This window comes from Pristis pectinata, chromosome 37 (assembly GCF_009764475.1).
Source record: "Pristis pectinata isolate sPriPec2 chromosome 37, sPriPec2.1.pri, whole genome shotgun sequence".
In the NCBI taxonomy this organism is placed as follows: Eukaryota; Metazoa; Chordata; class Chondrichthyes; order Rhinopristiformes; family Pristidae; genus Pristis; species Pristis pectinata.
Genome location: NC_067440.1, coordinates 13,063,372 through 13,085,631, shown reverse-complemented (window position 1 = coordinate 13,085,631; position 22,260 = coordinate 13,063,372). Strand labels below are relative to the sequence as shown.

Sequence of the window (22,260 nt, the reverse complement as noted above, 5' to 3'; positions counted from 1 at the left end):
GGTTCAAGAGCTTGTTGGATAGGCATATGGAGGAGTGTGGGATGGGGGGATATGCGGGAGGAAGGGGTTAGGTAGTGTGAGGGTGGTTTGATGGACGGCACAACATGGTGGGCCGAAGGGCCTGTTTTGTGCTGTATGGTTCTATGGTTCTATGATCTTTGATGATGGATGTTGCCGCCCTGAGGCAGCGCCTCCTGTAGATACTCCCGATGGTGGGGAGGGATGTGCCCGTGATGTATTGGGCAGAGTCCACTACTCTCTGCAGCTTCTTACGTTCCTGTGCATTCAAATTGCCGTCCCAGACCCTGATGCAATCAGTCAGGATACTTTCACCAGTACATCTGTAGAAGTTTGTTGGGGTGTTTGATGACAAGCTCAACCTCCTTAACCTCCTAAGAAAGACATTGGCGCGCCTTCCTTGTGATGCATTGATGTGCTGGGCCCAGGACAGGGATTTCTCCTTGACCCTGATTTAAAGGTCTTTAACCCAACATTAACCCTGTTTTCCTCTCTCTGCAGTTGCTGCCTGACGTGCTGTGTGTTTGTAACCCAGTGCTGGCGGTTTCTATGCCTCAATGCCGCAAATTTTCAGGGTGGGTGTCAGGACTGAGTCAATGGAAAAATAACGTTACTGGCGCTTGGGTCAGAGGCGAACTTTGGTTTGAGCAACTTTCGGTTTGCGATTGGTGGGTTGGAGCGAGAGCTCAGTTTCATTTCCTAAAGTCGACGCGGAGATCACACACACACACAGCCCGCACTCGGTGAGCTCGGCAATGGCTCTCCTCCTCCTCCTCACCCTCCTGGCCTCGGTCGCCCTGGGTGAGTTTGCCTCCGCAGTGACCGACTCCGGGCAAAATTCAGAGCGGAATATTTAAAAGTTTGTCGAGTTGTTTGGCTGCAGCCCCGCCGTCTCTGCAGTTGTTGGGGAGTTAACGGGGGGGGGGGGGGGGGGCTCCCGCTGTAACGGAGGGAGTGGGGAGGGGAGGGAGTGAGCAGCGGGCGGAGGGAGTGGGGTGGGGAGTTGTGTGGGGTGGGGTGGGGAGCGTGGGGGGCGGAAGGGAATGCGGTGGGGGAGGGGTGTGGGGAGTGGGCGGAGGGAGTGGGGAGGGGAGGGGAGGGAGTGGGGAGGGAGTGGAGTGGGGAGGGGGCTGGGGAGGGAGGGAGTGGAGTGGGGAGGGGAGGGGAGGGGGCTGGGGAGGGAGGGAGTGGGATGGGGAGTGGGGAGTGGGGAGGGGAGGGGGTCAGGGCTGGGCGATGCCTCGCTAGGTTAAGGTAGAAGTCCGGGCTGAAAACGGAAAGCGCCCGGAATACTCAGCGGGTCGGCCGGCGACTGTGGGGAGAGATGGACGGGGTCCGGGGTCCGGGGTCGAAGGCCCTTCGTCAGAAGCGGCAAAGGAAGAGTGAGCGAGATTGTGGAGGGGGGGAGAGGGGAGAGGGGGAGAGGGAGAGGGGGAGGGGGGAGGGGGAGGGGAGGGGTGGGGAGACGGGTGTCGGTGACGGGGGTGGGGAGGGAGGGGGAGGGAGGGGGAGGGGAGGGAGGGGTGTCGGGCCTGCTGAGTCTGTGGGTGGCCCCAGGTTCCGGCATCTGCAGAGTCTCTTGTGTCTCGAAGCCTTGAGGCCTCTCATTCCAGGGGGCAACCGCTCGGCCCATCCAGCCTGTGCTAGCTCTGTGCACAATCTCTTCATCCAGCCACCCGCTCTCCCTGCTCCCTCCCCACATCCCGGCACGTTCCCCCGTCCTGGGCCCCCCCCCCCCCCCCCCCCAACGTTCCCTTCAGAAGTTCCCGTTGAATCCGCTCCCACCGCCCCTCCAGGCAGCGCGTTCCTGATCACAACAACCCTCTGCGGAGAAACGTTCTCCTCCTCCCCACCCCACCCCACCCCACCCCCGCAGTCAGTCAGCAGTGGTGGGTCAGGATGGTCCAGGCTGGGAGGTATCAATGGCAGGGTTATGGGGCCCTCCAGTGAGGCAGTGTACAATAGTACTCAGGAAAGCAGAAGCTGCAGGAAACCCTCAGCAGGTCAGGCAGCACCTGTGGAGAGAGAATCAGTCAATGTTTCAGGTCTGGGACCCTCCATTCGAACAGGGAAGGAGGGAGACTAGTTTTAGGCAGCAGTGCCGGGAGAGGGGTGTACATCGGAGGGATTACCTCCGATGGGGTGGGACCAGATGGGGTAAATGCTTTTGGTCCGTGCAATCTGTTGTTAGCAGGGAGGCTGTGTGACATTACACAGATTTGTACAAATAGAATAAGAAAACTGAGCCAAAATAACGTCAGCAGCAACGACCGTGTGTGTGTGTGTGTGTGAGAGAGAGAGAGAGAGAGATGAAGCTGGGGACCGACGTTGAGTTGGGAAGACAAGGTGCTGTTCCTCAAGCTTGCCCTGCGCCTCGGTGTGAAGTGCGGGAGGGCACAGACCGACAGGTCAGACTGGGAATGGGATGGAGAATTAAAGTGCCAGGGAACGGGAAGCTCGGGGTCACTCCTGCTCGCACACTGCTCTACACACCAGTCACACTAAGTGTGACAAAGTGCAGGCTGACACACCCGTGCAGTGCTGCAGTGTCACAAGTTCTTTCTTTAGGTCCAGCCCCCGTTTGTTCTCCCAGCTGGTGTGGATGATTCCGTTGCACTGTTCTGAAAAGGGCAGCAGCTTGCCCCAGTGTCCTGGCCAATATTTTTTCACATTTTCTAAGATATATTAATAGGATCTTACTGTGCAAAAAATCAGTGTTGCGTTTTCTACATTACAAAAGTGATTCAACTTAAAAAGTACATCATTGGCTGTAAAGAGATTCAGAATGTTCTGAGCAGGTTGTGACAGGCGCCTTATAAATGCAAGTTCACGGTCTGTTGTTTGTAATTTGGGAGCCATTTAGTGTCTCAGCCTGGTCTACAGCAAGCAGTTAGTGCCTCTGTCGCTTGTGTGACAATGGCTCTTAAAGGGCCTGTTTTGTGCTGTATGGTTCTATGGTAATCAGAAGGCAGCTCATTCACACACAGGGGACTGGGAACGCCGTAACACTCCTCCCCAAATGGTTATCCACACTGTGTCCACTGGATAGTTCAGGAAGCATCAGGCAAAGGAAAGTGGCGGCAGAAAGTGGATAGACAGAGCGGCTCTGGTTTGGCTGCTTATACTAGTACATCCCTTCCTGTCAAGGCATTCAGAATCAGGAAGGGTTTTGATTGGGTAAGCAACAAGCAGAAAGAGTAGAGGCGGTGGTGTCAGTGACCAGAGGATGTGGCTCTCAACACCTGCCTTTCACACAGTAACACTGCATTTAGTGCTCACCGTCCGGCCTCCTGTACACTGGAGAAACCAACAGGCAGGTTGGGTGACAGAAGCCAGAATAAGAAGGTCGGGGATGGGGAGGAGCGCACGCAGGCAGGTGATGGGCAAGGGGGGGAGGTAGGAGGGTGGGGGAGGCATGAAGCTGAGGTGACAGGTAGCAGAGGGCTGAGGAAGGAATCCGGTAGGAGAGGGCAGTGGACCGTGGAATAAAGTGGGGAATCGATGGGCAGGGAAGGGGGAGGGGGCCACAGGAACGAGGGAGGACAAAGGAGAAAAATGAAAGAGCGAAGGGGAGAGAAGAGTTCAGGAGTCACCGGGAGTTGGAGAAATCAATGCTGAGGCCGTCAGGTTGGAGACCACCAGGGCGAAATATGAGGTGTTGTTCCTCCAGTCTGTGTCTGGCCTCAACGTGGCCGTAGAGGAGGCTGGGGACAGACAGGTCAGTGTGGGAGTGGGATGTGGAATTGAAGTGGGTGGCCGCCGGGAGGTCCTGGCTGTTGTTGCAGACGGAGTGAAGGTGCTCAATGAAGCGGTCACCCAATCTGCGTCGGGCCTCACCGATGTGGAGGAGGCCGCACCGGGAGCACTGGATGCAATAAATGACACCCTTGGATTCACAGGTGAAGCGCTGCCTCACCTGGAAGGATTGTTTGGGGCCCTGAATGGTGGTGAGGGAGGAGGTGTAGGGACAGGTGTGGCAGTTAGCACACTTGCAGGGATCAGAGGGTCATCTGTGGGGAGGGACAAGTGGAGAAGGGAGTCGCAGAGAGCGATTTCTACAGAAAGCGGGGAGAGGGGGGAAGGCGAAGATGTGCCTTGTGGTGGGATCCCGTTGGAGGTGATGGAAGTTTATCTATGCCCCTCATAGTCTTGTAAGCCTCTGTTCTCCCTGGACCAGAGGGGGTTACAAGGGGACATGATTAAGGTATACAAAATTCTGAGGGGTACAGATAGGGCAGACTGCAGGAAACTTTCTCTCATATTAGAGGTGGACAAAACTAGAGGACGTGGATTTGGGATTAGGGGGAGAGGTTTAGAGAGGATCTGAGGGTTCCTTCTTCACTCAGAGAGTGGTGAGTACCTGGAACACTGCCAGAGAGTGTGGTGGCAGTGGGGTTGCTGAGGAAGTGTTGAGATGAGCATTTGAACCACCCAGGTACAGAAGTCTATGGGCCAAGTGCTGGAAGATGAGATTAATACGGGAGTGTGCCCACTGGCCATATTGGGCCAAATGGCCTGTTTCCATTCTGTATGACTCTGTGACATTCAACGGCATTCCTGTCACTGAGCCTCCGACCGTCAACATCCTGAGGGTCACCATTGACCAGAAACTCACTGGGCTACAGGAGCAGGTCAGAGACTGGGGGTCCTGTGAAGAGTGACTCACCTCCTGACGCCCCAAGGCCTTTTCCCCATCTACAGGGCACAGGTCAGGTGCGATGGAACACTCCCCACTCGCCTGGGTAAATGTGGCTCTAACAACTCCCGAGAAGCTCGGTACCATCCAGGAGAAAGGAGCCCTTTTGACTGACACCTTAAACACCCCCTCCCTCCACCACCAGCGTACAGTGCAGTGCACACCATCCACAGACTCTGCTGCAGTTACTCACCCAGGCTACTCTGTCAGCACCTCCCAAACTCGCCACCTCTCCCACAAGGAAGGACAAGGGTGCAGGTTCAGAGAACGCCACCACCTGCAGCTTCCCCTCCCACTCCCACACCATCCCGACGAGGAAATACATTGTCACTGGGTCTAAGTCCCGGAACTCCCTCCCCAACAGCACCTTCCCCAGAAGGACTGCTGCGGTTCCAGAAGGTGGCTCACCCTCAGCTTCTTGGGAGTAGTTAGGGACAGGTGATGGGTGCTGGTCTTGTCTGTGATGCTCACATCTGCTGACAGAATGAGGAAACTGACCTCCTGTTGCCTACTGATCCTCTGTCTGCAGATCTTCCACCTTCCCCACATAGAGATATTTAAGATATTGAAAGGACTGGACAGAGTAGATGTGGTCAAGCTGTTTCCCTTGGTGGGTGAGTCCAGGACCAGAGGGCACAATCTTAGAATTAGAGGGTACAGGTTTAAAACAGAGATGAGGAGAAATTTCTTTAGCCAGAGGGTGGTGAATTTGTGGAATTCCTTGCCACGTACAGCAGTGGAGGCCAGATCATTGGAGGCGTTTAAGGAAGAGATAGGTAGATATCTAAATAGTGGGGGTATCAAGGGATATGGGAATAAGGCCGGAAATTGGGGTTAGAGTAGGGGTTTTTTGCGCCCCCCCCCCCCAATTTCTCATTTCTTTTTCTTTTTTCCCTTTTCTTTGGAGCAGACTCGATGGGCTGAATGGCCTACTTCTGCTCCCTTGTCTTGTGATCTTGTGACTTGTCCTTGAAACACGCTCAAAGTTCATTCCTTTCTGCCACCACTGATATCTCTGTCTTGCTGCTTCCCCTCACCCCCATTAACTCGTCTACTGGAGCCCTTCAGAATAGGTAAAGGGGGAGCCCGTACTGGCATTTTGTCTGGGCAACGTCTCGCAGAGGACACTGGGGGTGATATACTGGCACAGAGTGAGGACTAGTAACCAGATGGAAAGCAAAGAGTGGGAGTAATTCAGGCCGTCAGGGTGAGGCTGATCGGTGCCTCTTCACACACTGCTGCTACCATCTGTCTGTAGGACCCGTGTCATTTTCCCAAGTTGGCTGTTGGTACAAGCCAGTGGGACCGGATATGGTGGAGGATGGAAAGACGTTTGGAATTGGTTATTATTGTCACTTGTACCGAGGTGAAAAATGTCCTGTTCATACAGATTACAACAGTGCAGCGAGGTACTATGGCGAAACAGTAACAGGATGCAGAATAAGTTACAGAGAAAGTGCAATACAGGCAGACAAGAAGGTGCAATCATAACGAGGTAGGTAGTGAAAACAGGAGTCCATCTTATTGTACTAGGGAACCTTTCGATAGTGTTATAACAGCGGGATAGAAGCTGTCCTTGAGCCTGGTGGCACGCACTTTCAGGCTTTTGTATCTTCTGCCCGATGGGAGGGGGAAGAAGAGAGAATGTCCGGGGTGGGTGGGGTCTTTGATTATGTCGGCTGCTTTACCGAGGCAGCGAGAAGTGTAGACAGAGTCCATGGAGGGGAGGCTGGTGTCCGTGATGTGCTGGGCTGTGTCCACAACTCTCTGCAGTATCTTGTGGTCCTGGGAAGAGCAGTTGCCGTCCCAAGCCGTGATGCATCTGGATAGGATGCTTTCTGTGGTGCATCGATAAAAATTGGTGAGGGTCAAAGGGGACATGCTGAATTTCTTTAGCCTCCTGAGGAAGTAGAGGTGCTGGTGAGCTTTCTTGGCCATGGCGTCTACATGAATGGACCGGGACAGGCTGTTGGTGATGTTCACTCCTAGGAACTTGAAGCTCTCAACCCTCTCGACCTCAGCACCATTTGAGGAGACAGTTTGAAGGGGGTATGTATAAACTGGGATCTAACACTGCAAAAGTGTGACGTTAAGCACTTTGGAACCCAAAACAGAAAAAGCAGAGTAGGTTTTTAAAATGGTGAAAGACTGTGTAACATGGGTGTGTCTGTACACCAGTCACTGACAGCCAGTGTACAGGTGCAGCTGGCAGTTGGGAAGCAAGTTGTATGTTGGCCTTTGTTACATGAGGATATGAACAGAAGAATAAGGAAGTCTCATCACATTTCATGGTGAGGCTGCACCTGGAGCACTGTGGGTCATTGTGGTCTCTGCATCTAGGGAAGGAATTTATCTCCCGGGGAGGGAGTGCGGTGACAGTTCACCAGACTGTCCCGGGGAGGGTGGGTTTGTTGTACAGGGAGGGCCTGAGTAGACTGGCACCGTATTCAGTGTCAAAGGATGAGAGAGGGAGGGAGAGAGCGAGGGAGGGGGAGTGAGAGAGAATGGGGGTGTAGAGGAGAGGGAGTATGGGGGAATGGGACCGGAACGGAGAGGAGAGAGGTAGGGGGGAGTAGAGGGAGAGGAAGCAAGGGGGGGGGGGAAGATTTGTGGGAGGGAGAGAAAGAGGGGTTGTAGAGGATGTGGGAAGACTCTCCCCTCTACCCTCCCCCTCTCTCCCCTCCACCCTCCCCCTCTCTCCCCTCCACCCTCCCCCTCTCTCCCCTCCACCCTCCCCCACCCTCCCCCTCTCTCCCCTCCACCCTCCCCCTCTCTCCCCTCCACCCTCCCCCACCCTCCCCCTCTCTCCCCTCCACCCTCCCCCTCACCCCTCCACCCTCCCCCTCACTCCCCTCCACCCTCCCCCTCTACCCTCCCCCCACCCCCCCTCACCCCTCCACCCTCCCCCTCTCTCCCCTCCACCCTCCCCCTCACCCCTCCACCCTCCCCCACCCTCCCCCTCTCTCCCCTCCCCCTCTCTCCCCTCCACCCTCCCCCTCTCTCCCCTCCACCCTCCCCCTCCCCCCTCCACCCTCCCCACCCCCCCCTCCCCACTCCCCTCCCCCTCTCCCCTCCCCCCTCCCCTTCCCCTCTCTCTCCATTTCTCCTCACCCCCTTTCCTATCCCCTCTCCTCCTCTCTCTCCCCTCTCCCTCCCTCCGTCCCTCTCCATTCCCCCTGACTCCATTGCAGACAGTCAGTCCCCTGGAGCTGGGAATGATTTCAGACTTCCCTGTGGTGATGAGTCAACCACTTCCCTCCCAGCCACTGTTGAAATGGAGAAGTGGTGCGAGAGGCTGGAGCTGACACTGGGACAGTGAACTGCTGATGGCAAAATACTCAGCAGTTTTACAGCCTGTTCAGTGAATTCTGAAACCCCCAAACCTTCAGAGTTTGAAGGAATTTCCATGTGAAGAGAAACGGGGAAGGGCCGGCAGAAGAGAGAGAGTGTGTGGTAGAGAGAGAGAGAGAGAGAGAGTGAGAGAGAAAAGGAGAGCTGGAGAGGGACAGATAAAATGAGGAGAGAGAGAAGTAGAGAAAGAGAGAGTGTGGGGATGGAGAGGGAGAGTCCAGCTCTTTTTCCCAGGAGAATCAGATATCTGATCTCTGGGAACTGTCTAAGGTACCCTCCCCCAAGGAGGGATGTCCACAGTTCCAGCTTCCCCTTCCCCCCTTCCATACTCAGGAAGCTCGGATCCCAACCAGTCCCCTCCCCCTGCACCCCAACCCCACTCAGCACCCCTCCCCCTCTTGGTATTTTGGTTTATTATTGTCACTTGTACCAAGGTCCAGTGAAAAACTTGTCTTGCACACCGATCGTACAGGTCAGTTCATTACACAGTGCAGTTACATTGAGTTAGTACAGAGTGCATTGAGGTAGTACAGGTAAGAACAATAACAGTGCAGAGTAAAGTGTCACAGCTACAGAGAAAGTGCAGTGCAATGAGGTCACAACAAGGTAGATGGTGAGGTCAGAGTCCATCTCATCATATAAGGGAACCGTTCAATAGTCTTATCACAGTGGGGTAGAAGCTGTCCTTAAGTCTGGTGGTACGTGCCCTCAGGCTCCTGTATCTTCTACCCAATGGGAGAGGAGAGAAGAGAGAATGTCCCGGGTGGTGGGGTCTTTGATTATGCTGGCTGCTTCACCAAGGCAGCGAGAGGTAAAGACAGAGTCCAAGGAGGAGAGGCTGGTGTCTGTGACGCGCTGGGCTGTGTCCCTCCAGCTTCCCACATACCACAACAGTCTCCTCCCCGATGCCCACCATTCCCCTCCCTCCTGACACACCCTCAGCCACCCACCTAACTCCCTAGCACATTTTCTTCCACCTCCACCATTTTGCTTTCTCAACCCTCGCTGTACTCAACCCCAAAATACCTTCCCTCCCCTCTCCCTTGCCCACAATACTGTGGTCAGGCTGCACTTGGAGTGTTGTAAATTTTTTTTAACAGAGATCGGTGGGTGCCTGGAACGGGCTGCCAGGGATGGTGGAAGCAGGTATGATAATGGCGTTAAGAGGCCACAATCAAATCTGCTCTTGACGCCACTATCGGATAGACGTGTGAAAGTGCAGAGAATGGAGAGATATTCATCACGTGCAGGCAGAAGGGATTTAGTTTAATTTGGCATCGTGTTCAGCACAGATATTGTGGGCCAAAGGGCCTGTTCCTGTGCTGTTCTGTGTTCTATGCTCCACTCCTTAACCCCACTGTCACCGACCCAGAGGACACAGGATTCTTACTGTGAACAGGGACCCTGGCAGATTTCCCCACTCGCTAACACAGAGCTCACTGATACACACTGAGGTTGAAATCTCCAAAATTAGCCACAAAAGCATTATCCTCCAGATAATATCAGACAAATATGGTCAGTTCATTCTCTGCAGCTCTGCTTACACATACTCATTGCCACCCTGCCCTCAGTTTCCTGTAGAGACATGACTACCGGTCTCTGAAGATCAGAACCATAATGATATCAAGTCCTTCTGAGAGATGTTACCCTGGACTTTGTCTAACTGAGGAAAAATAGTGTTCTAAATGGAACATTCCCAGGGCAGGGACAGCCAGGGTCAGAGGCGGGGTGAAGCTCCCTCTGCACCGTCCCATCACACACTCCCAGGGTCAGACACAGGGTGAAGCTCCCTCTGCACCGTCCCATCACACACTCCCAGGGTCAGACACAGGGTGAAGCTCCCTCCACACTGTCCCATCACACATTTCCAGGATCAGACAAAGGGTGAAGCTCCCTCTACACATTCCCGTCACACACTCCTAGGCCAATTTTCTGCCTTCTACAACTGCATTGCAGAATTGTCTCAGTACAGGTTCCTGTTTCAGCCCAGGTTCTCTCCACACAAGTGACCTTTAGTTTTGAAGGGGTGTTAAATCTAAACATCTTTAATTGGTCCTGTGCAACATGACACTTGTACCAGGGTCTCCTGACCAATCAGACTGAGGAAATCTACTGCAGGGGCTGGGTTTGATGTGTTGGTGACACTGACCTTGCCTTGGTCCTGTGGTCTCCACACTGGGAGTCCCACCAACCGAGCGAGCTCAGACATTTGGGAGAAGTAATGTCGAGAATTGTGTTTTCTTTGCAGGAAGTGCTGAAGTCCAATGTGAAGGGAAGAACTGTAAGCCCAGACCAGCCACGCTCCTTCCTGCCACCTCTGTGATACCCCCAACCCCAGCGTCATTGGAGCCAGCCAGCACTCCACTCCCCACCACCCACACGCCAACACCGGCCAATCACACCACGCCAACACCGGCCAATCACACCACGCCAACACCGGCCAATCACACCACGCCAACACCGGCCAATCACACCACGCCGATACCATCTAATCATACCACTCTAACCAATCACACCACACTGATACCAACCAATCACACCACACCGATACCAACCAATCACACCACACCGATACCAACCCATCACACCACACATTTAATCCCACCCACTGTGGTCCCTCCGGTGCTGAGAAAGGGGACGTACAAAGTGACAGACAAGAAGGTGGTTTGTGCCTTGGCAACAATGAAGATCGAGCTCCGTGTTCACTACAAGGGTTACAAGCAAGAGAAGGTGAGCAAGTTGAGGGTGGGGAGATACAGATCTCCCTCTACACTGTCCCATCACACACTCCCGGGGTCAGACACAGGGTGAAGCTCCCTCTGCACCGTCCCGTCACACACTCCCGGGGTCAGACACAGGGTGAAGCTCCCTCTACACTGTCACGTCACACACTCCCAGGGTCAGACACAGGGTAAAGCTCCCTCCACACCGTCCTGTCACACACTCCCGGGGTCAGACATAGGGTGAAGCTCCCTCCTCACCCGGGGTCAGACACAGGGTGAAGCTCCCTCCGCACCATCCCATCACACACTCCCAGGGTCAGACACAGAGTGAAGCTCCCTCTACACCGTCCCATCACACACTCCTGGGGTAGAGGTTAGACACAACTGCCCTGCCCACAGGGAGCGTCCCTTGCCTGTTTGGCTCCCCCTCTCCTCCCTTGGCCCCACTTCAAACCCTAGGCTAAAACCCCAGTCCCGTCTGTGCCTGATCACCTTCAATGGGAACCGCTCAGGGTTACGCCTGGGGTAAATCCCACAGCCAACATCCCAGCTGCAAGTTCCTGGAGCCATCATTATCAGAGTGGGGGGTGGAAGAGAGGTGTGTAAAACGTTGCTGCTAACCTCGTGCTTTGTTTGCAGTGGGGAACATTCTTCATCCAACCCAACAAGACCAGGGCATCAGGAAAATGTGGTGACGATTCCGTGAACATGACTCTGACGTTCCCGCAGGGGTTCCTGACCTTCAGATTTCTGAAGGTGAGTATTTGCAAAACGTGGTCAAAGGAGGTAGGACCTACCTCTAGGGGTGACTGGGCAGGGGGTGGGAGCAGGAACCCTCTGACCCAGGGGTCAGAGGACAGGGATCGAGGGCAGGAACCCTCTCTGACCTAGGGGTCAGTGAATGGGGAGCATGAACTCTCTTTGACCCAGGGGTCAGGGGACAGGGATTGGAGGCAGGAACCCCCCTCAGAGAATGGATGGCATTGATACACAGGTCTCATCTGCCTGGGTTACCTTGGGGTCAGAGGGTAAGGGTTATTAGTGGTTGCTGTATATTGTACCTGCTGACGTGTGATGTTTCGATTCCCACAGAACACCAAAGACAAGACGTACCACCTCCAGCAGATTCAGACCCAGCTCACCTATCAGTTCCCGGGTGCGACTGGTGAGTTCCCACATCTCCATCTCGTCAGTGACACCAGGACGCACTTCAGCCCCTTGGGGCTGTTCACAGAAACCGGGAGAGACTGTCCTGTCCCTCGGGGTAGAGAACATCACAGAGACAGGCGGAGGTGTAGGGGCCGGAGGGGGTCACAAGTGACAGGGAGGGGTGTAAGGGTTGGAGGGAGTTACATAGATATGGAAGGTGTAGAGCCTGCTGGGTGTCACAGAGACAGGGAGGGGAGGGGGGATTCGAGGGGAGATCAGGATGATCTGAGTGGATTGCATGGGTCTGGTCCTCACACCTCGGCAGCTGCTGTCAGCGCTCAGGAATGCCACAAGCTGAACGTGCACTGATTGTGGCAAGGGGCCGTTCTCCCCATCACACCCTGTGCTAGCCCTTCCAATGTCCACTCTCATCCCAACCCCAAACCCTTCTGCAAATCCTCCTCATCTTTGAGGATTTCTCCATTTCCATGTGTAAAGATGTTCCAGTCCCAGACACTCGCCTCATTCAACGCACCAGCTGCCAGGAACACTCAGCGGGTCGGGCAGCCTCTGTGGAGAGGGAAACAGAGTTAATGTTTTGGCTCAGAGACCCCTTGTTTCCCTCACCACAGACGCTGCCCAACCCGCTGACAGTTTGTGACATTTTGTTTTATTTCAGCATTCCGGTATCTGCAGTGATATCTCCCTGCTTGGGTGCTGGTCCCTGGTTGAGCAATTCTGCTTCTGGCGGCGTCTCGCTCTGATTCAGCTGCTCATGTTCCTCACAAGATGTGAATTGGCACTTTCACATCCTCTAACTGCCTGTTTCTCAGCTCCCACTCCCTGCTCAACCCTTGTCCCTCTGGTCTAACCCCTGCCCTCCCTCTCCCTCCCTGCCCCTCCCACATCCCTCTACCTCCTCCTCCACCATCTGTCTATTCCTATATCTCTCTCTCTCACCATGTCCCCACCCCCCTCCCTGTCATGAGCCTTTGACCTTTCTACCTTGATCCCAGTTGGGCTACCTTTGACCTCCAACTCATGGACAGCAAAGCAGAGAGAGAGAGAGAGAGCGCGGGGTGGATGGAGAAAGTCAGGGAGAGAGGTGGAGGCAGTGAGAATGGATGGAGAGAGGGCAAAAGGGATGGGTATGAATGGATAGAGGGAGGGAGAGCAGGAGAGAGGTGGGGAGTGGGATGAAGAGAGAGAGATGGGCAGAGATGCTAAGTCAGAAGGAACAGGAGAGAGTTTTAGGCAGAGAAAGGGAGGGAGGACAGTGAGAGGTGGGGGTACAGGGAGGGGCAGAGAGGTACAGGGAGAGATGGATACGGGGGGGGGAGGGAGAGAGGGACATGGGAGGGGGACGGGGTGGGGATTGGATGGGCTGTGGGTGAATAAATGCAGAGGTTGGGGGGTTTTGGCAGAATTTTCCAGAGAGCAGAGCGAGGAGGGGCAGAGAACCACGGTGACAGTCACCCCGGGCACCAACCCCATCCCAAGGCAGCGACCAATCACAGGAGGGAGGGAGGGAGCCGGGACTGGGGACAGGGACGACACTTGGGAATTCCCAGCGGAGGGAAGCTCGGCTGCCTCAGGTGGATGTGGCCCTTGGTCTCAGCGGGGTCTTGGTTGTTTTGGCAGCACCGACGAAGTTCGTGGCACATAACTCGGCCTTGCTGGTGATGCACACACGGCTGGGCCACTGCTACCAGTGCTCCAATCAGACGCTGGAGGCCAGCAACTCCTTCTGGGTGGACCTGGTGGACCAGCAGCTGCAGGTCTTCGAAATCCCAAAAACACAGACCTTTGGCCCAGGTACCACCGGACCCTGGGGGGTGGGGCGCGGGAGGGGAGGGGGGATCGGGGTCACGGGCACAGGCTGGAGGTGTTGGCTGGGTGTGGATGGTGAGTTGGGAGGGGGATGGCTGGTGTTATATTGGGAGGGGTGGCAGGTGGGACACTGGGAGATGGGAGGAGGGTGATTATTTGAGAGAGGGTGAGGGGAGGGGGTGGGTGTAATGGGGAGGGGAGTGGAAGAGGCAGGATGGTGGATGTAACAAGCACGTGGGGAGAAGGGGTGGGAAGGTGGTCAGATTGGGTTGTGTGAGGGGAGGGGGTGGGGGTTGAAGGGAGGGGTTGGGTGAGTTGAGAGGCGGGTTGGGTGGGGTTTGGATGAGGGGGTGGTTAGGTGGGGGGCTTGGGCGAGGGGGTTTGGTGAGTGGTTGAATTGGGTGGGGAGGGTGGGTGAGGGGGAGTGGATGGGGGGGTTTGGGTTGGGTGGGAGGGGTTGGGCGAGGGGTTTTGGTGAGTGGTTCGGTTGGGTGAGGGGGTTTGGATGGGGGGGTTTGGGTTGGGTGGGGTTTGGTGAGAGGGTGGGTGGGGGTATTGGGTGGGGGGGTTTGAGTTGGGTGGGGGTGTGGGTTGGCTGGGCGGGTGGATCACGGCAGTGAGAGGAGGTTGGGGCGGGGTTGTGTGGGGGGTTGAATGAGGGGGTGGGTTGGGTGGGTGAGGGGTTGGGTTGGGTGGGGAGGGGGTGGGTGATTGGCTGGACGGGTGGATCGTGGCAGTGGGAGGAGGTTGGTGGGGTGCAGTGGGAGACGGGAGCAGGTGGGGGGCAGGGGAGGGTTTCATTGATTGGGTGGCCTCTGGGCGAAGGGTGAGTGGTCCCACACTGAGCCGTCCCTCGGTCCCCCTGCCCACAGCGGACATCTGCCCCAGCGACCACAAGGTGCCGGTGGTGGCCATCGTGGTGGTCGTGCTGCTGGTCGTCCTCATCCTCATCATCGTCATCGCCTACCTGATCAGCAGGAAGCGGAGCCCGGCCGGCTACCAGAGCATCTGATTGGAGCCCCGTCACCCCCGACCTCCGACGATGAGGAGATGCTGCTGGGTTCAGGGGTTAGCAGGTTACTGGGGTTGGGGCCAAGGGGTATTTGGGGATGCGGGGGGGGGGGGGGGGTGAAAGGGTGAGGGGGTTCCTCTAACCGTCTGTTGAAGATCTGGGATGGTCCCGGGGACGGATGGACCTTCCTTTTGTCTCGTTGTTGCTCAGAGACGGACCGTGTGGTTGGGAATCAGGATGGCCAGATTTTCGATGTGTGTGTTTGTGCTTGGTCCGCTTCATGTTGTTGGGGCGCGGTGGCAGGGAACATTTCCTCCCTCCCACCTCCCTCATGCCCCCTCCCCTCCCCTCCCCTCCCCTCCCTACCCCCTCCTCCACCATTCCATTCTCCTCCCCTCCCCATCCCCTCGTCCCCTCCCCACACTACTCCCTTCCCCCTTACCCTATCCCTCCACCTCTTCCCTTCCCACCCTCCTCCCCTTCCCCTCTGCCACCCCTCCCCTCAGCCACCATTCCCCGTCCTCTGCCCTTCCCCCTTCTCCTGGTCCAGCTCTCAGTGCTTGCTACTTACAGTAGTGTGCGTGTGCGTGTGTGGGGGTTCATGTTTAAAGTACCTACAGTGGGAGGGGTGTTGGGGGGTGCTGTGTGGTGTCTCCTCCTCCCCCCATCTCTCAGCTTGGGGGTGGAGGTTGGAAGGGGAAGCGATAGGTGGGTGGGGGGTAGTGAGGGGGCAGGACAGTTGTCAGAGAGGTTGGGAGTCCCGGACCTGGGAATAAAGCAGGAGGCTGCGGCTGCTCTGGGAGAGCTCTTCACCGAGCCGGCACTGGTTCGATGGGCCGAGTGGCCTCGCAGAGACCTCCATCTCTCTTCAGGGGCTCAGTCTGGAAGGCTCATCGACTCGGAGAGGCATCAGCCCTGGGAAAGAGGGCGAAGGTTTGTTCTGCTGGCTGCCACTGAGGGCCAGTCAAACCCAACTTCATTCTGTGTTGAAAACTCTGTTTGTAATAAAAACGGAAAGGGTCCGTGCCCAATTTCTCCCGTGTCTGTTCTCTGCAGCCAATCCTCTGCCCCCAACTCATGGGCTGCCGGGGGAGCAGGGTTCCTTCAAAGCCCCAGGCCCCAGTTCCAACACCCTTGCCTGGTTCAGGGGTGGAATTCAGGGTGGGACTATTGTGTTCATCATTCAGGCAGGGTTATTTCATTGTTTCTGATCAACCCTGGTATCAAAGGTCTCTGGTTCTGCTCTTCCCCACAGATCCAAGTACCTTCTCTCCATCCATTCACCCATCCAAACCCTTCATCACTGTGAGAACCTCGAGCAGGTCTACCCTTAGCCTTCTTCTCTCAAAGGAGAGAGGCCCATCCCGTGCCTCCTCTCGCCATATGGGAACCCCCACACTTCAGGTATCCCCCTCCACATCCACATGTGGTCTCACCAAGGTCTGAGTTGGCCTCAGTATCACCCCCTTTGTTCAGTCCTGCCCCTCTAGAGATAACCCCTAGTCTCCGCACTCTTTGTACGGCCTTTCATGCCTGTAGTATCAGCATGCTGAGATCCCAACCCAGACCCGCACGGTGCTAGTCACCTCCCCTCCCTAGTATCCCTCCCACAAAGTACCAGCGTCCACTTATCTGTGTCCAACTTCTTTTGTCACGATTCCCCCAGTCTGCCGGCTGAGTCGCATCCTCCTGGGAGTGGTACAGCACAGAAACAGGCCCTTCGGCCCACCACGTCTATGCTGACCTTTTTTTTGCTCACCTACATTAATCCCATTTGCTTGTATTAGGACCATCTCTTTCTACACCTTGTCTGTTTACGTGACTGTCTAACTGCCTCTTAAACATAGCAATTGTATCTGACCCCACCACACTCTCTGGCAGTGCGTTCCAGATACCAACCGCGCTCTGCGTAAAAAGCAAAACCTTTTACCGCCTCAGATTCCCTTTAAATCTCCTTCCTCGCACCTTAAGCCCACGCCCTCTTGCTCTCGTTGCACTCCTCGTATCTCCCTGTTCCAATGCAGAAACTGTGTTCTTGATTCCAAAGTCTAAACGTTTGGAGTGAACAGTGCGTGACATCGTCTGATCACTGATCCCTGCGGAACACCACAGCCAACCTCCCTCCGCTGGCAACCGCATGCATTTTACGCCCACCCTCTGCCATCTGCTTTGTAGCCAGAGAGCTGCCTCCCCTCAAATGTAAATTAATCATTTGTAGATGGTAGAAACCTGAAATAAAAGCGGAAAATGCTGGAAACACTCAGCAGGTCAGGCAGCGTCTGTAGGGAGGGAAACTGAGTCATTGCAGCAGTGCCTAGCCTAAAACATTCACCCTGGTTCTTTCTCCACAGGCGCTGCCTGACCTCTTGAGTGTTTCCAGTGCTTTCTGTTGCTCAGCCTGACTCCGCATTCCCTGACCCTGTTCTTTCGTCTATTATAGATGAGCTTATCTGAAAGGCTTTTGAAAATCCTGATAACTTACATCAGCTGCGTCTCCCTGTCACCTCTTCAAAAATTCAATAAGGTTGGATAAGCAAAATGTTCCCTTTTTGAAGTTCTACACTGACTACCTTTATACCCACCTACAGTCTATTCCCTCCCTAGGTAAATATTCCATTATTTTTCTTAACACCGCTGGTAAACTGACTGCTCTGTAATTCCCAGGACACCTTCTACCCCTCTTCTTAAGCACATTAACTATCCACCAATTCTCTAGCACTGTATGGTGATAAGATACTGCAGACACTGAAATCTGGAGCAACAAACAAGATGCTGGAGGGACTCAGCGGTCGAGCAGCATCTGTGGGGGAAAGAGATTAGAAAATTCCTCCCCCCCCCCCCCCCCCCCAACAGATGCTGCTCAACCTGCTGAGTTGAATAACCTAAACACTCCTGAGACTCTGTTGATGGACAAGGCACGTTATTTGTTGTTTTGGCACTATCTGTTCCTAAAATGTGTGGATGCAATCTATTTGGACCCTGGTTTTATCAAACTCAGATTTATGTAATATACACCCCTTTCCTATTTTAAATGTACTTCTTCATTGCTCATTATCCAAAGTTGGTATCCAAGAGAGATTCTATCCCTGGTAAACAATGACTGGAGACTTCTGCCAACTCTCTGTGTTATCTGTGGGAGGGTTTAGTCAGCTCCTCATGACTGTTTCCATACCAACCCTCAACTAGTTTTGTTTTTCTTTGAGAATTTAATTTCATACTCCCCCTTTTCTGCCTTAACTTTCTATTACTTCACTTGTAATCCTGTTGTACCCCTTCGCCTCTGTCTGTACTTAACCCTTTCCTTACCCACAAGAGGCCCCCAAAGTCTTTGTCTGTCCACAGAGTCTCAGGAGTGTTTAGGTTATTCATTCTTTTTAGTGGATTATATTTTCCCTTTGTTACGTGCCAGCAACAATACAAACACACCGAGGTAAGTGCACAAGTGTTAGAAACTATTTTATCAATAACTACTTGTAATAATAAGTAAAACCGTTAGATATCAAATATAATCCCCAAAACTAAACTCAAAGTGTGTGTGTGGCAAATTCCCAAACTCCAAGTCCAGGAATAGTTCTCAAAGTTCAGTTCAGCAAGTCATTAGATGAAACAAGAGCAAAAGCTTTTGCAAAACCACCGTTGACTGAAGAGAGTGTGGAGAGAATTTACGAAATCCACATGTTCCACGATGGAACCCATACGACACCTCAATCTCTGATGATCTCCACTGCTTTGTTCTGAAGTATCTGCCACCCCAAAAGGCATTCGATACGTGGCCGTCCCCAGAAATACCTGTTTCCCACTACAGGTTAACGACAAAGTGGACCCCACTTGTTTGCTCCAAAAATCCATACATGGATTGTAGTGGCGGACACAGCTGTTGGTCCTCATCCATCGACACAGAGACCAGCAGTCAGTGTCTCTCTCTTCTCAACTTCCTTCAACTCACTGAACAAAACCATCAGCACATTGTCGTCTTCGTGCTGTCTTGATGACACCACACACACACACACAGTCCAGGTGCCTTAAAGGGACATTCACCAAATAGCAACCTGGCTCGTAACACCTTCACCCTGCTAAACATTTCAAATGCTCCTTGTTGTCGAACATCACTATTTGCCAATATTGTTCCCATTTTATCTCCCCAAGTGTTGTTCTCAGCCCCTCAAACCTTTAACCTTTTTGTCCCATTTATGTCCTTCTCTGTTGCCATCCAAAAGTGTATTATGGTCACTATTGCCTCGATGCTCCTCACTTTTATTGCCCTATTTACTCTGGTTCATTTCCCATTGCTAAATTCTCCCTAGTTAAGCGTTTAATATGTCAGAAAGGGGTGTTTGATGTGTTCGTGCCCTGGGTGCGCACGGAGCCCTGCGTAAGTAGCGGAAGGAGTGCGTCACCTCATACACTAGTCACCTGCCCACCCCGTCAGCCGTCTGTAGAAAAGAACGTTCGTCATTTATATGAATGATTTGGATGAGAATTTGTTGCCATGGTTACTAAGTGTGCAGGTGATGCTGAAATTGGTGATCTAGTGGACAGTAAGAAGTTTATCCAAGATTACAACGGGATCTTGATTAACTGGACCAGTGGGCTGAGGAGTGGCAGATGGAGTTTAATTCAGATGAACGCAAGGTGTTGCACTTTGATAAGACAAACCAGGGCAGGACCTGCACAGTAAATGGTAGGGCCCTGGAGAGTGTTGTAGAACAGAGAGACCTAGGGGTGCAGGTACATAGTTCCTTTAAAATGTGACAGAGGTAGACAGAATGGTGAAAAAGGCAATTAGTCACTTGCTTTCATCGGTCAGAATATTCAGTACAGGAGTTGGGATGTCACATTACACCTGGACGTTGGTAAGGCCACGCGGCTATACGAAGGGACATCACTAAACTAAAACGATACAAAAAAGATTCACGAGGATGTTACCAGGACCGGAGGGCTTGAGATATAAGGAGAGGCTGGATAGGCGGGACTGTTTTCCCTGGAGTGTCTGAAGGGTGATTTTAAATGTTTATAAACTCATGAGGGGCATAGATAAGGTCAAGGGCCAAAGTCTTTTCCCCAGCGTAGGCGAGTCTAAAATTAGAGGGCATAGGTTTAAAGTGAGAGCAGAAAGATTTAAAAGGAACTGAGGGGCGAGTTTTTCACACAGGGTGGTGGGTATGTGGAACGAGCTGCCTGAGGAAGTGGGTGAGGTGGGTACAGTCACAATGTTTAAAAGACATTTGGACGGTTACAAGGATTGGAAAAGTTTAGAGAGATATGGACCAAACAAAGGCGAATGTGACTGGCTAATGTAGGCACCTTGGTCAGCATGGATGCGTCGGGCCGAAGGGCCTGTTTTTCATGCTGTGTAACTCTGTGAATCTGTGGTTCCGACACTGGGCACATCAGAACCCTGAAAACCAGAGTGGAACTGAGCCCCCTTTGCTGAAGAAGAAATACTTTAAGAATCTCCTTTACCTTTCTCTTCAATACGGTTCATATCACGGTTGTATAAATTATAATGAAACTGACTGAGGCCATTTGGCCCATCAGATGCATGCTGGTTCCCATCAGTCCCATTCCACCTCCTTAATTCCCTATACCCCTACAGCATTACCCATCGCACCAGTTTGACTCTGTTGCCATTAACCCACACCAGGGCATTTTTTACAGCAGCCAATCAGCCAACTCGCACGTCTTTGGAGCACTGTAGACTCCTTACCCAAGGCAGGATGGACTTACCACAGAGGGAGAGCGGTGAAGATTCCCAGGAATGCCGGGTTTGCCACACAAGGAGAGGTTGGCCAGACCGGGACTGTGCTCTCTGGGGTGTAGAAGAATGTAGGAGACTTACCAGGTCACAGAAGGACGATAGGCTGGATTCAGGGAGGATACAGGGTCATAGAGAGATGCAGCACAGAAACAGGCCCTTCGGCCCCCGAGTCTATGCCGACCATTGACCACACGGTTACACTGATCCTACATTCATCCATTTTATTCCCATCAGCTCTCCCCAGATTCTAGCACTCACCTACACACCAGGGGCAATCTACAATGGCTAATTAATGCACCAACCTGTACGTCTGTGGGAAAAAACTGGAGCACCAGGTAGTCACAGGGAGAGCGTGCAAACTGGAGCACCAGGCAGCCCCAGAGGTCAGGACCAAACCTGGGTCTCTGGTGCCGTGAGGCAGTGACTCCACCAGCTGCAAGGCTATGCCCCAGCTGAGGTTGTAGTTTAAGGACTGAGATGACAAAAAGTTTTCTCTCCCCCAGAGAGGTAGGGAATCTTTGGAATTCTCTACCCGGAAGCTCAGTCACCGAGTTCATTCAAGACAGAGATCAATAGATTTCTGGACATGAAAGGAATCTAGGGATTTGGGTTAGGGCCAATTCAGATTAGCTTATTGCCATTTACACCGGGGTGCAATGAAATGCCTTGCTCACGTGAAGCTCACAGAGAAAGCAGAATACATGGTAATAATAAACACAAAACTTAACACAGCAACGAGCACAGACAGACAGAACGGTGCAGAGACTGTGGTGCAGTCTGAGGTGGTGCAGAGAGAAATGCTGAAGTGACAGTAACAGAATAACTGAGAGAGGGAGAGTTAAGATGGTGCCAGCACCTTCAGGAAGGGGGTGTGAGAGAGGGGACTGGTTCAAGAGTCTGACAGCAGTGGGGAAGAAGCCGTTCTTGGGTCTGACATCCGGGCTTTCAAGCTCCTGTATCTTCTCCCAGAAGGTAGAAGAGAAAAAAGGAAATGGCCAGGGTGGCAGGCGTCCTCGACGATACCGTCAGCCTTCCTGAAGCAATACATTGATAGGTCTCAGTTGTTCCCTTCTGCACCATCTCTAGATCAAGGTCAAAAGTCGAGTTTATTGTCACATGCACAAGTCCGTGTGTGCACAGGGGCAATGAAAAGCTTACTTGCAGCAGCATCACAGGCACGTGGAATCAGATAGGTAACATTCACAAAAAAAACATAAATTAAAGATAAATTATACCCAATTTTTACAAGAATGAACAAAATTAGAACGAAAAAAGTCATGTGATCATAGTGTTGCTGTACTGAGGTGGTGATCAGGGATGTGCTGGTCGGTTCAAGAACCGAACGGTTGAAGGGAAGTAGCTGTTCCTGAACCTGGTGGTGTGGGACTTCAGGCTTCTGTACCTCCTGCCTGATGGGAGCTGTGAGAAGATGGCATGGCCCGGATGGTGGGGATCTTTGATGTTGGATGTTGCCTTCTTGAGGCAGCACCTCCTGTAGATACTCCCGATGGTGGGGAGGGATGTGCCCATGATGTACTGGGCTGAGTCCACTCCTCTCTGCAGCTTCTTACATTCCTGTGCATTCGAATTGCCGACCCAGACCCTGATGCAACCAATCAGGACACTTTCAACAGTACATCTCCAGAGGTTTGTCAGTGTTCGGTGACAAGATGAACCTCCTTAACCATCCAAGAAAGTAGAAACACTGGCATGTGTTCCATCG

At 53.4% G+C, this 22,260-nt stretch overlaps 1 protein-coding gene across 1 annotated transcript; it reads left to right on the top strand.

Annotated features, from left to right (window-relative positions):
- The first annotated feature begins 623 nt into the window (after positions 1-623).
- Positions 624-15,805, top strand: LOC127586582 (macrosialin-like). Its single transcript, XM_052044645.1, has 6 exons — positions 624-819; positions 10,314-10,795; positions 11,428-11,544; positions 11,881-11,953; positions 13,579-13,752; positions 14,640-15,805. Exons 1-6 carry the CDS (start codon positions 774-776, stop codon positions 14,777-14,779), a joined length of 1,032 nt encoding a protein of 343 aa, XP_051900605.1. The 5' UTR covers positions 624-773; the 3' UTR covers positions 14,780-15,805.
- The last annotated feature ends 6,455 nt before the right edge of the window (positions 15,806-22,260 follow it).

What these genes read in the sequence shown, in the direction of transcription:
- LOC127586582 (XM_052044645.1), top strand. Translation starts at nt 774, where the DNA reads ATGGCTCTCCTCCTCCTCCTCACCCTCCTGGCCTCGGTCGCCCTGG. An exon ending in AGGGTTACAAGCAAGAGAAG is followed by an intron (nt 10,796 to 11,427) that starts GTGAGCAAGTTG and finishes CTTTGTTTGCAG; the next exon opens with TGGGGAACATTCTTCATCCA. An exon ending in TCAGTTCCCGGGTGCGACTG is followed by an intron (nt 11,954 to 13,578) that starts GTGAGTTCCCAC and finishes TTGTTTTGGCAG; the next exon opens with CACCGACGAAGTTCGTGGCA.